At 45.6% G+C, this 14,118-nt stretch overlaps 1 protein-coding gene across 1 annotated transcript; it reads left to right on the top strand.

Moving 5' to 3' along the window:
• Positions 1-8,358: 8,358 nt before the first annotated feature.
• HOXD1 (homeobox D1) lies at positions 8,359-11,476 on the top strand. Its single transcript, XM_022570199.2, has 2 exons — positions 8,359-9,081; positions 9,438-11,476. Exons 1-2 carry the CDS (start codon positions 8,436-8,438, stop codon positions 9,770-9,772), a joined length of 981 nt encoding a protein of 326 aa, XP_022425907.1. The 5' UTR covers positions 8,359-8,435; the 3' UTR covers positions 9,773-11,476.
• Positions 11,477-14,118: the final 2,642 nt, after the last annotated feature.

Here is a 14,118-nt window from a genome sequence, read left to right as displayed (position 1 = left end):
TGCCCCAAGAAAGGGACAAATCCATCTCTGAGGGCAGGACAAGAAAAATCTCAGTGGGTCGGAAGGTTCTTGCATACCCTTTTATTTAAGAGTTTTATACACGATGTCCCGAGGGATCAGAATTAGGGGAGACGCTGAACTAGTTTCGTTCTCTCATTCACCTGCAGGACTATTTGTGTGGGAGGAAGCAGGATGAGACCCCTATTGAACTTGGAACTAAACTTGAATGCCATTTAAAATAACCATAAAAATACACTTAGAACACTAACCACAATGATATGTCTCTTCTCTCTTTTATGGTGTGAGGGAAGGATTGCAGTATTTCTGCTTTGGCTCTTTTGGGTTCATTTTTGAAACACCGTGAAGGAGGAGACTACAAGCGGTGGGGGCGGGGCGGGGGCAGGCTTCAAGTCTTACAGCTGTTCACAGCAGGAAGGCCTGGATGAGCGGGTAGCCCGGGCCTTGTACCCCCTCTTGAGTGGTACCTGTTGTCCTCTCTGTAATAAGTTCTAAGAGAGTTCTGGGCTACCCTCTCTTTAACCTTTGTTCTAAGTGACAACAGATGAGAAGTTTCTCAAGTTAATGTGTTTGCCTCAGCCCATAGGAAAGAGCCCCTGAAGGATAGAAAGTCCCAGATTTCTCTCCCTCCCCTCAGCCCTCTTCTCTCTCACCGTCCTCTTGGGTGGAAAAAACTTGCTCTGGAGAAATGGTCTACTGCCATTTTCCTCAGAAAGATATAAACTGAAGCATTAAGCCTTGCACAGGGTCCTGAACTTCTCAAGCAATTAAAATACTGGACCTCTTGTCCTTGGTTCAGAGTCCTCTCTCCCTTCACCAGTAACTACTGAACAGCTCCTACGTGCACTGTGCTGGGCTCTGGGATACAAAATTGATGTGTACGCCCTTCGATCTACTGGGGGGAGAAAAAGAATTAATCCTAAGACAGTGTGACAGATGCTATAACATAGGTGTGGCCAAAATGTTCCTGGAATAAAGGCTCCACTAACAGTATCGTCGTGTCAAAAAAGGCTTCTCAGAAGAGGTGAATTTGGGTCCCTGAAGTACAGGAGTTTTTTTAGGCCCAGGAAGGAGGGACATACCAGGTGGAGAGAGCAGCACATACAAAAGCAGGGAGGGAAGAAAGAGCAAGGTGTGGACCTAGAACAAGGATAGGAGCTGGAGTGGGGCATCTGGCTGGACAGAGAGGTTGTGTAAGGGCCATGGAAAGGCATCTGGACTTAATGTGTAGGCAAGGGAGAGCCACTGAAGGTTTTAAGCTGGGACATGTGGTTACCTATTATCTATATTTGAAAAGCTGACTCTTGGGGGTACTATGTCTGAGGGGACAAAGGAGAGATAGCAAGCAAGAAGAGCAAAGGAGGAGGCTGCTGCCATCATCAAGCCTAGAGAGGAAGAAACTTAATATGGATGAAGAGGAGAGCATTTAGGAGGAAGAATTCACAGGACTTGGTGATCAATCGGATCAGTGAAAGAGGAGTTGTGGTTATTAATCCCTAGGTTTCGATTCTGACGCCCGAGGGGGTAGTCAGGTCATCCACCAAAACGAACAGTGGAGGGGGAAGAGAAGACTCCATAGGGGAAATGAATGAGTTCAGGTTTAGGTCTCTGTACATTTGTTTCTGCTTTGCTAACTGATACACTGTGTGACCCTAAGAAATTCACTGAATCTTTCTGGCCTTCAGTTTCATCATCAATGAAACAGTCAATAAAGACATCTACTTTGTAAGTTTATCATTAGAGCAGTGTGCGTGTGTGCATGTGTGTGTGTGTGTGTACTCCCACACTTAGGTATTATCTTTACCAGGTCCAAGTGAGTGTCCTATATAATGCTAAAACTTAGGGAAAACGTCCTCTTACCCACACCATGATGATCAATACTTAGATCCTGGGTGGCCAGTGAGAAATGTCTCAGGGAAATTAAAAACAACACCCTACTGCTTCCCAGATATTGAATCCAACCTAATGCTTAGGGCTAGGTCAGATCAGATTGCTAATCAGAGTCCCTCAGCTTCCAGAGGATACTCTCCAGGGGAACGTGCAGAAATGTGGTCTTGGTATCAGACCACTAAAGGAGAGGCCTCTTAGCAGATGTCTGAAAGCTTCTGTGCTTTTTTTATACCATGTGTCTTTCAGGGAATGCTCTTTGAACCTCCTTAGGCTTCCTTGTGGCACAGTGTAGTATAGGAAAGAGTACTGAACATCTGACTTTGGCCATTTACATTGGATGCAACTACAGTAAATTGTTTATCTTTTTTCTATGTCAGTATTAGCGTTTGTAAAATAAAATTATAACAGGATCAAATACGATAAGGAAGAATGACATTTTTGGAGATGCTATAAGGGTAAGTAAAAGGTATTATTTTTCATTGATCAGATTGGCAAAAATAAAAAAAAAGTTTAATATCCCACTGACTTGTCAAAGGTGTGGGGAAACACGAATTTTCATACGCTGCTGGTAGAAGTATAAATTGATTCACTTCTAAAGAGATCAATTTAGCAATATATATCAAAATTGCCAGTGTACATACATTAGACTAAGTAATTTCATGTCTAGGAATTTTTCCAATAGGCAAAAATTTGAACATGTGTTTCTAATACCAAAATGAAAATAAATGCCCATTAATAAGGGACTGGCTAAATAAATTGTGGTAGATGTATACAGTAGAACAGCATAAAATTGTAAAAATAAAGTAGAAAGTTCTGTATGAAATGATCTTCAAGATATAATAGGGGGAAAAGCATGGTGCAGAAGGGTCTTGTAATATGTTATCATTTGTGGAAAAATGCGGGGAGATGTATCTATAACCAAATATATATTTGTCTATAATTGTAAAGGTATAAAGTATTTCTGGAAAGATATACTCATAAAAGTGGTGAAGAAACTTGTAAAATTGTTGTCCATGTGAAGGGGAACTAGGTGGCTGGGGACAGGGGTGGGAGAAAGGCTTTCACTGCCTACCCTTTTGTACCCTTTGAATCTTGAACCATGTAAATTCAAACTTAATACCCTTTATAAAGATAAAGGAGCAAAAAAAAAAAAAGATCAGTATAATTGACCTGGGTGTACCTATGTGTGTTCACACATGTCCTTATTTGTACTTGCCTATCCAGCTACATTAATCTAGGGACACCTCTTGTTTTGTCTCCAGGGCCCTGATGCTGATCAAACTGAACAGGAAATGAGGGGATCCTTTACCTTTGCTTGGTGGAGGGTGTGAGGACCCCGGCTCAGTTCTGCCCTTTCTCGCAGGAGCAGCTCAAGGTGGCACCTCAGAAGTCTGGGGCACAGGTTTAGCAAACAAATGGCAAAGGGAGGGCTGCAGGCCTCCCAGTCAGCCCCACTGGCCGTGAGGTGTCCTTGAACACGGCTCTGTTGCTCAGCATGGAGGCCACCACTGTGCACAGGACGGGCTGCCTGACTCCGTCCTCTTTGCACACTGTGGGGATTCAGGAGACCCAAGCTCGTTCCCTCATCTTTTGAAGGATGGCTTTATCTTTTAAAGTCTGAGTAAATAAAGTAACTTCCCCACTAAAATGAGGGGTTTGATGTCGCTTATCTCTAAGGGGTCTCCTAGCAGTGACATCTTATGCTGCTAAAGGTCAATCTCTAGCCAGAGTGAGAGTCACACCTTAGGCCAAGGGACGGTTGGCCCCCTATGGATCCTGAGGGCTCAAGTGCTCATTCCAGGCAATCTGGGAGACATGGAAGGAAATGAGAGTTGGCTCCTCTCTCTTGAGACCCCCATTCCTACTCCTTCCTTCTTCCCATTGCCTCAGAGCCACTCATCTTTCTCTGAAGGGATTGGGAGAGACAAATCCCTTTCTTTCACTTCCTACCCCACTGGCATTCTCAAAGCCAAGTTAGGGAAGTGGCAAGAAGTAAGCTGGGTCTCTTCAAAGCACTGTTTTGTCAGCAAAACTTGAGACATTCCTACTGACTACCTTTTAAGGATATTTTCTGGAACTTCAGCCCAGCCAGACCTAAGTTTGACCTTGACATTGACCTCTCTGCCCCTACTACCCAACAGGCTTCTGGACACTTTTCAGGTATAATCCTGCTCCATTTAGCCATGAACTCTCACTTGCTGGTCAAGAATCACCCCTCTCTCCCCACACTGCCCCCCACCCCTGTTCCTAAAGCAGAAATTTTCAAAGTGTGGTTCCGAAGAACACTGCTTTAGAATCACCCAACAGGCTTATTAAAAAGAAAGACTCCTGAGCCAGACCTATTAGATTAGAAGCTCAGTGGGGATGCAGGCTGAGGAACCTGCACATTTAAACAAGCTTCTCTGGTGATTCCTACCCACCTGGAGTGGTGCCAGGAGCCAATAATCTAAGGATATCCTTTAGCCAATATTGGTCATGGTGAAGACACACCATTCTGTCCATTTTTATTTCTGCCTAACAAACGTTTCTTTTTTTTCCCTTTGAATTTTATTTATTTATTTTATACAGCAGGTTCTTATTAGTTATCTATTTTATACATATTAGCGTATATATGTCAATCCGAGTCTCCCAATTCATCCCCCCCGCCGCCGCTCCCCCCCCCCCCGCGCTTTCCCCTCTTGGTGTCCATATGCCAACAAACGTTTCTCGAATGCCTCTTGTGTGCCAGACACGGGCTTGACCCACAAGTCTTTCACAAAACTCTAGGGAAAGGCACAGCACACTAAACTGTTTTCTTCAGGGAGCGTCACGTTATCAGACTTCAGACAGGTTTTGAATTCCTGTCTTTAGGATCCCGTTCATCCCTACCTCTACCTTAGGATAGAAGGATGCTGCAGAGAGCTGCACATCTTGCTTAAGAGAAAAGAACCCTCCTTTTTATCCCAACAAGCAAGAGCCTTTCTGTCCTTTGGGGCTGTGGAGCCAAGAGTTTGCATGTGCTCAAGCATCTCCAAGGGATAACACAGTGGGGCTTGTGGAGAGGGATTGTAAGAGGCTTCTTAGGAACAACTGTAAACACAGAAGACCAGACTGCCACCCTCCATCACTTCTGTCTGCAGAAAAGAAGACTGTTGTTTGAGTGGGAGAGAAAGGTAGTCCTGGGGGGTGGTTAGGGGGTGACTGCTGTGGTGAGTACGATGGGACAGATTTCAAAGCATTCCTACATCAAACACAACCTGGCAATCAGGCCCCTAGGCTGTCACCTCCTGCTGAGAACTCACAGCACCAAGACCCAGCAGGGTAAGTGACCCTCAAGAATCCATGACTCGAACAAGCAATAAAATCAGTAAGACATTTCTTCCATACTCTGTGAACTTCTAGGAGACAAACTTTAAAGTTACTAAAAATATCCTATATTCGTATCTTTATACACACAATTGCCCCAATAATATCTTCCAACATCTCCTTAGAAAATTATAGATTCAGATTTTCCTAGAGTAGATTTATAGTATAGCTAACATGTACCAGAAATGAATCCCTTGTTCCTTTGGTTTGAGAATATCTTTTTTCTCAGCCTAACCTTCCCCTAACAGAAAAGTTCTTACACGGTAGGTCCTTGGCAAATGTTTATTGAATCTGAGTCTGAGATGATCAGAGTCTTGACTTTCATCCTGAGTAAGTCAAGAACCAACCCAGGAGTGGAGATGTGGCCACTCTGAGCCCCAAGGTGTAGCATATGCCAAAGGCTGGGAGACGAAAGGGAGTAGAGAGAAGGAGGAACAGAATGTAGCTCTCTGCCTGCAGTTATCAGGGAACTGCTACTGGGTCTGAACACATACTGAACACCCCACCCACCCACCCTCACCCACAGTTGTTAAAATAGCACGATTTTTAAAATCTAATTTTTAGATGATTAATTTTAGATGTCCCTTTCAGGACATTCTCTTCTCTCAGCAAAAGCTCAATCTCCAAAATTTCTCTTTGGGGAAATAGTGTGCACAGCTCACTGGTGCACCAAAGTCAATGCTCAACTGTGACATGAAGGACCCAACCTTTGCTCCAAACGCTTAGCATTAAAAACCTTGTCTTTGTTGCAATGAAGGTTGCCAAGGCGCCTAGGCTGCCTGTTTTTCCTGAAACCTTAGAGAAAAGGCCCTTAATTTGCTAGGTTTTGGTCAGATTTGCCAAACAATCAGGCTGGGTTTCCTGTCCTACATCCGGGTTTCCACCAGCTGGTGTCTTTCTCTAGAGACGTTTACAAGGCCACCCTTCCTTCTTGACCCCTTGGGGCCTCTGGACCTAGAAGCTGTGATCAGATGAGTACCATTTGAGAGCGGGGTCTTATAGTTTTGAGACAAGAGTGTGAGAGCTGAGACATTGTGCTGGTAAAAACTGGTAAAAATTAAAGTGTAGCCAGTGGGCGGATGAGGGGGCATTGTGAACTCAGCAGCATCTGACCTGCTGATACTTTTGCATGAAGGGCACAGAAGGAGGACACTGAAGAAATGCATCTATATTTGACGCCTGAGCTAGCTCTGAAGAGCTCTATCATTTCCCAACCAAGGTGCTAGAGTAGAGCCTTTTTCTCTTTTTTAAAAACTATTAAAAAAAAAAACTATTTAGGACCTTTGTTGTGGGACTGGCTACAGGAGAGAACCGAAGTAGCAATGTCAAGTTTGAAGGGCTATTTTCCAGCCCAGGATTTTATTTCCCAATTAAATCCAAGAACTTCAGCAGTGCAGGAATCCTAGACCTCTTTAGCTTTGTGCTCATTCCTAGCTGTCTACCCTCTACCTACCCTCTCCCCTCCAGGCTCAACCCTCCCCCATCCTGGCTCAACTTCAGCCTCAACACTGGTAACACTTTTGGTGTGGCTCTGTTTATTCACAAGTTCACATCCCTGTAAGGAACTTGCTCCCCGGACCGTAAAAGCTCCTATTTTCCAGACTTCCTCAGAGTGGAATTTTAGGCAAGGGCTCAATCGCTCTTTCATGACAAGTGGATCAGTAAAACAATAATAAAACCTCGGTCACCATAACTTAGAGGCTGTAATAGATCAAGTCCTCAAGGGCAGTTGAATAAGCCAAAAGTAGACTCTCTATTCACACAGAGTTTTAGGAAACCACCCTCTTTCATTACCGCTGTGTGTAAATAACATTTATTTATTTAATTTGTTATTTGTCCTGGAGCCCCAAAGAGGGAAACATTTAAAAAAATGTTCAAGGAAGTTGGAAGGTTTATCAATGTAAAGCTTGTCTTTGTAACCATTCTACTTTTCATTTCCTGTGCCAATTGCACTTTTATTTCCCGTCTCTCTACACTCAGTAAACAAAACCATATTATCAAGGGAAAGACGTGAGCCCATTAACATTATGAGACCTCAGATTTCACTCGCAAGAGACGACGCAGCACTTATCTGATGGAACAGAAGCTTTAATTGCTTCGAGGTACAAGGCTCTCCAAACCTCTGAGATCTGACCGGTCCCTGGGAAGCCTTTGCTCCCTGAAGCCAAAGCGCCTCGGAGAAACCGTGCGCAGCAACGGTGCGTGTGCCAACCGCCCAGAGAGCAGCACAACGAGCGTTCCACTCCAAGGGCAGATTCTTTATTTTACAACCTAGTCAGAGGGGGAGAATCTGCTAAACGTCCCACAAGGCAGAAACTTTCTTCTGTCCAAATCAAACCCCTGGACTCCAATACTCGCCCTTATCATGCCGCCACAAATGGAAGCAATCGAAGAAGCTGCGAAGTAACGTGAAAAATCTAGCTTAAAAGTGAAGAGTTCGTGCCGCCTCTGCTACACAGCACCTACAGCATAAAATTTAGTCCCCAGAGTCGGGGCGAGAGGGAAAAGAGGGAAAATTAAACGTCTACTCCAGGTTTAGGAGAGAGATTAGGAGGAGTGCCAAGAACACTGAAAGCGCTTAAGGGCTCAGAGAAAAAGGGAATAGGAAAAACTTTACCTTCCCAGGAGGAGGCTAGGAGCGGTCCCCGAGGGCCTTTTAACACTTTCCACACCGCGGCGCCCACCCTTCACACCCGAGAGACTAGCCACCCACGATGCAGAAGAACGAGCTCTCACCCTCTCCATCCTCTTGTCCTCACCCGAGCGGCCAGTCCTGCCTTTCTGCCCCCACCTGGTCCAATACCTGTCCAGGAAGCAGGCGTCCAGCGCTCTCGCCCCGCCCTTCCCCAGGCAGCCCCAGGCCAGGGCGCCTCTCCGCCGGGCCTGGGTAGGGCGCTGGCCGGCCGCCACCCGCCGGTTGGCAAAGTTGGCGGCCGGGCAGGCGCGTGCAGCGGCGCGCCAGTCGGGACCCAGGCCGTGCTGAGACGGCGCCCATTGGCCGGCCGGCGCCACGTGGCCACCCCGCCCCTATATTAGGCCTCTATTTACCCCCGGCTGGCTTGCCATGGCTCGGCGAGGGCAGCTCGGCTAGAGAGGGAAGGCGGAGCGGCGCCGACCGCGGCGGTCCTGCGAGCCCCGCACCTGGGCGCGGCCGGCGCGCTCAGGTGGGGTGGACCGGAACCATGAGTTCCTACCTGGACTATGTGTCGTGCGGCAGCGGCAGGGGCGGCGGCGACGTGCTGAGCTTTGCGCCCAAGTTCTGCCGCGCCGACGCTCGGCCAGTGGTCCTGCAGCCCGCCTTCCCCATAGGCAGAGGCGACGGCGCCTTCGTGAGCTGCCTGCCCCTGGCCGCGGCCCGAGCGGCGCCCTCGCCCCCGGCCGCTCCGGCGCAGCCTCCCGCGCCGCCCCCGGCCGCGCCCGCGTATGCCCCGTGCCCCCTGGAGGGGACCTACGAGCCGGGCACGGCACCTGCCGCGACTGGGGGCGCGGACTACGGTCTCCCGGGGCCCGGGTCCCCGTACGACTTCCCGTGCGCGCTCGGGCGGCCGGCCGACGACGGCGGGGCGCACGTCCACTACGCCACCTCGGCCGTCTTCTCGGGCGGCGGCTCCTTCCTCCTCAGCAGCCAGGTGGACTACGCGGCCTTCGGCGAGCCCGCCCCCTTCCCGGCGTGTCTCAAAGAGCCGGCCGACGGCCACTCCGGGGCCTTCCAGACCGCGTCCACCGCCCCCGGCGTCTACCCCAATTCTGCGTCCCCTTCCTCCGGCCTCCCTGCCGCCTTCAGCACGTTCGAGTGGATGAAAGTGAAGAGGAACGCCCCGAAAAAAAGTAAGTGCTTGGGCCTTGGACGGACGGACGCCACTGGGGTTGGGGACGGAGCCTGCCTCGCGTAATTGCGCCGGGGGCGTGCTGTAGCTGTCCCTCTGGACGGCGGTTTGGGTTTTATGGGGGAAACGCGGTCCGAGGCATCATTAAAGCAGGCGAATTCCATTGAGCGTGCCCCGAGTGCCAGGCGTTGAGAAAATTGCGGGAAGGAGCGCTCGGTGAAGCTTTTCTCCTGGCACAACTGTGTTCGGAGACCCAAGAGGGCCGCTCAGTGACTTTGATTCTAATGTGGCCCCAAAGCTCTCCCGAGCCTCGTCTCCGCGTGTTCTCGCCCCGCTGATTCCGTCTTTACGTTGCAGGCAAATTTGCCAAGTATGGAGCCGCCAACTCGTCCAGCGCGATCCGCACGAATTTCAGCACTAAGCAACTAACAGAACTAGAGAAGGAGTTTCATTTCAATAAGTACTTAACTCGGGCCCGACGAATCGAGATAGCCAACTCACTGCAGCTGAATGACACCCAAGTCAAAATCTGGTTCCAGAACCGCAGGATGAAACAGAAGAAAAGGGAACGAGAAGGGCTTCTGCCCTTGGCCACCACCGTGACTTCCCTCCAACTTCCCCTCTCAGGAACGAGCCCCACCAAGTCTGGCAAGAACCTGGGGAGCCCTTCTCAGGCCCAAGAACCTTCATGAGCCTTAGTCATGAGGCTGAGGAACTGTGGCCTGTAGAACTTACAGGCCACCCCACCCCTATCTGGACTTATTAGCTCAGTTTAGGATGGAGGTGGGCAGGGCAGAAATAATAAGAGGTTTCACTTGGGAGAGGAAGTATCCTGGTGGCTTCTGAGTTCGGAGCTGGGGGTGTCCAGATGTTAATTTGAAGTCTCTAAAGCCACCGATCTGTGTATTAATTGTGTCTTATCCGGGAAAAGGAGCCCAGCCGCCCGCCCAGCCCTGCTGCTATGTTGCCTAACTTAGTCATGTGCAATTCTCGGTGCAGAGTGGCAGAGCATTCCTTGCTGAGCTCTACCAACACCTTGATGTGCTCAGAAGAGCATCTACCGAAAGTTTTATCTGGTTTTAATTTAAAAGACAAGACTACATGTATTCAGCTTCTAGAGATGACCAAAGCTAGTTATAGTTAGGGCCTCCTTGATGTATAAGCTGCTTCAGCAATGATCTTCACGTTTGCACTACAGGTTTTTTTTTTTTTTAAAGCAGTTTCTACCTCTCCATGTGCCTGAGTGAAGATACAATCTCTGTTTAGTTAGTAGCTGAACAAATCCACAGGGTGGGTAAAGATCCTGAACCATACCTTGACACCAGTTACTCAAACTTGAATGTAAATATATACAGTATGTATATTTTTTAAGAGGTTTGCTTGTAGTGAACTCATATATGACATTTAATGTCATAGCATGTAAAGGGTTTGAACTTTTTTTTGTAATAAAAATAACAGAATGTGCTACCTTCTGCTTTTCCTTACACTCTTATGTTTTGATTATCTTTCTTTAAAGCTGATTCAGTTTCTTCTGTTTGGAATTTCTTGATTCAGCTATGGGAATTTGTTAGGCTGATAACTTTAAAAAACAACACTTCTTAAAGGCTGTGTATGTGAACTAGTTAGGATTATCTGAGCTGTTTAAGGGAGAAAAAAACTCTACTCTGCCCAATATCCAAGTAATTATGGAAGTATTTCCTTACCTTAAGTGCCCTAGTTTTATGGTGAATATGTAGACTGCACATTAAGTTTAGATGTCCACTGTGGGAATGTTGTATAGCCAAGGGGACACTGCAGAGAGATCTCCTTGTCTTTTTCTCTCCTGCTCTCACAAAAGGAAGAGGAAAGACAACTTGAAGACTTTGTTAGTTGGTTAGTGTTCTGAGAAAGGTAGCTGCACATCAAAAAATCTCAGTGGCTGAATTCCCATTTCCAAAGTCAAGAATTACAAAGGAGGATGGGAGAGGCCAGTAGTCGCAGCTTTCCACTTCCTGTAACCCGGACTGTCTAGCCTTGTAAGAGCACAGAGGTGCCTTTCTGTTTTTTAAATAATGATATATTTTCAAATGAATTCTTTGGAAGAAGTACAGGCAGAAAATTTGAAAGTTGGCAAGAAAGTATGTGATAAAAAACTTCTAATCTTATTTCCATCCAGCTCCCCAGTTCCCATCCCTGAAGGCAACTGTGGTTGAGCAGGCTTTTATGTAACCTTACACAAATATGATTTGAAAAACTGTGGTGTTAATACACAAAATCATATGGATACTTGGGGCAATTGTTGGGGGAGAGGGCAGGTCATTTCCCTCACTTTATAGATAGCTATAGCTCTATCTTTAAATTCTCTGTATAGTTCAACTGAAAGGCTTAAAGGCCCAAAATAATCCAGCTAAGAGCTTCAGCTCTCCTGTTAGCTGAATTTCTAGATTCTAGTGTAGTACTTCAACCCCAAAATTCAGAAGTTTAATAATTGTGGAGGAATACTTTCCCTATAAAACAGCCGTGATTGTCTTAGAAGATTGAAGTTACACTTAAACTCTTGTCCATTGCACCCACAGTTGAATGGATTTGAAGAAATAAAATTATCAGCTCTAACAAACTCAACTGATTAGGGGGGAAAGATACCATTTAAAAAGCAGGTCTGTCAATATTATTCTTATGTTTCACCATCTGCCCTTCACTAACTTGATGCTTATCGGATCTTGTTTGAGACAACAGCTCCCCCTCTGAGCTCTGTAGCCATTTGAAAGGACTTGTTAAAGACTTGTGATCTGCTTGCTCACAGCTATCTCTGGGCTTACCCTGCAGTGGTCTTTGACAAGACAATGTTTCTTTTTTGATAAGCATTCAAAAGTGCACCTAAACAAAAAAATACCAACACGCTTGGTCAGTTCCTTAATCTACCACCCTCTTCTCTGAGAAAATAAAGCTTTTCCTTTTGAAGCTACTACTAGCACTTAGCCCTGATGGATGTCTTCCCTGATGAAGGTGGCTATTTTGTCATACGTATAATGCTGTTCTATGAATCAGGCCAATATTAGCTATTTTTTGACCAACCCCAGGGATCTTTAAAAGCTTTCTTAATGCATATCGCTCTACAGCTATATTCAGTATTAGGGAGAGTCCTGGCTGGAGATTGGGACGAACTAGGTGACCTCTGGAGGTCCCTTCCAGCAATGAACATGTTACAGGAACAACTCAATGATTTCTGCCAATTTTATTTTAGGCCTATCATTGGAAGAAAGAGTTCAGTTCTGAGAATGCAGCCCCTAGGATTACAGTGATACTGTATTTATACAGGAAAAGTGCATATGTGACATTATTAAATACATCTCACCATTGGAGATAACCTGGCCCATGTGGTTGTTTGTAGAACATTCCCCTTCCCATTATTCAGAGCCTTGTGTTATTTTGAGTCAGATCCTCGATGAAGTATGATGGTTACCACACAAATTGTGAAATTGCTAAAACAATCCATCCCATTTCTATTTTATAAGATTTCGAACTAAATATGCTAATTTACCCTCTAGCAACTCGCTACAAGAATGAATACACAGTGGACAGCTCTATCTGTTATATAATGAACTATTCAGTGTTCTTTTGTTTTTACAGAATGACCATGTGTCTATTTTTCTGGATTCAGGATAGCTGGGAGTGAGGATGAAGAAATAAAGCATTTAATAACATAAAAACTTTTCATTACTGTTCCTGACTACTGGCAAACAAAGGACTTGCTGATGTAAAAACCAAAAGCAATGTCACCTAGATCCTCAAAAGATTAATTGTATGTGATTTATTCTGCCTCAATCTTACATAAGGTGAGGCCCAAGACCAGAAGAGGTTATGTCTGATTATCATGTCCTCAGAAAAGAGGAACAGGCTCAGGAGAGTTGCATTAACTCCGAAGTTCTTATTTCTTACGGCCAAACAAATGCTCTGTATTTGCTGAATATTGAATTTGAAGACATCAGGACCTAATCAGCTTCTAAGAGATGTTTAGCTTGACCACAGACCTCTCAACGAGAAAAATACTCATTGTTAAAACTTTATTTGTGGTTTTAAAGTGAAACCATACTGGACATATCTCACAACTAATGATAAATCTCCATCTAAATAGAAATCAAGATTTTCATGGCTTTGAATTCTATAGCATATTTCTGGGGCCTGAACATGCAACAAATATACAAAATAGTTCTATTTAACATCTCACTTGTAACTGCTTCTGCAGTTATACTTGTTATGCAGAGATATAATTTCAATAGAAACTGTTTAATTCAAGCCAAATGGAAAGAAATCCTAAATACTGATATGAAAGTAAGGTCTATTATTTAGATTGTAAAGTTTTAAACACTATGTTGTCTATTTCTAATAGTCTTATTGGTATATTTAATAACTATAAAGAACAGCCAAAGAGTGGTCATTTGGACTTGTAATAGCTAATAAAGCAGGTCACTGACACCTTCGAGGCATTTCTAGAGGGCTCTAGACTATTTAGCACATCCCATTCTTAGGGGTTTTGTGCAGCCCAAACTACAATTTGAGGGAAACTCTTTAAGAAAAAAAAACCCCTCAAAATCATAAATACAAAATTGCTAGGGCACCTCCCTAGACCTGGTAGGGCCCAAGTTAGTGAAGTTTAAGTTTCTCTGGCTTCATCTCTGTCCCTTCTTGAAATGGTTGCTCTATTCCCACTACCCAGCCATTGCCTGTAAGATGATATCAATAATTGCTTTTCTCCGACATCTTGGAGCCAGAATTACTGTTTGCTCCTCTTCAAGTGTATCAAATAGTAGGTAATGTGAACAATGGCAGACTGGGGCTCTGTTCTGCTCTCTGAGCATCTCAACCCCACTCTGTTCTTCTGGACTGCCGGCTGGATGAATTACTTCACTGCCTTGGAGTGGGAGCTCTGTCTCATCCTGGAGGTCCTTTTCTGGTGTGTTTCCTTCTCAATGATACAAAGAGAAGAGAATTGTAGAGCTAAAGATGACACCGCTGCACTGCTGACTTCTAAGCATTTCCTGGAAGGGTGGAATCACTG

The sequence above is a fragment of the Delphinapterus leucas genome, chromosome 8 (genome assembly GCF_059928025.1).
Source record: "Delphinapterus leucas isolate spDelLeu-1000000601 "Yukka" chromosome 8, BTC_Dleu_Yukka2, whole genome shotgun sequence".
In the NCBI taxonomy this organism is placed as follows: domain Eukaryota; kingdom Metazoa; phylum Chordata; class Mammalia; order Artiodactyla; family Monodontidae; genus Delphinapterus; species Delphinapterus leucas.
Note: the sequence above shows the minus strand (reverse complement) of the source record. Positions and strands in the feature narration are given on the sequence as shown.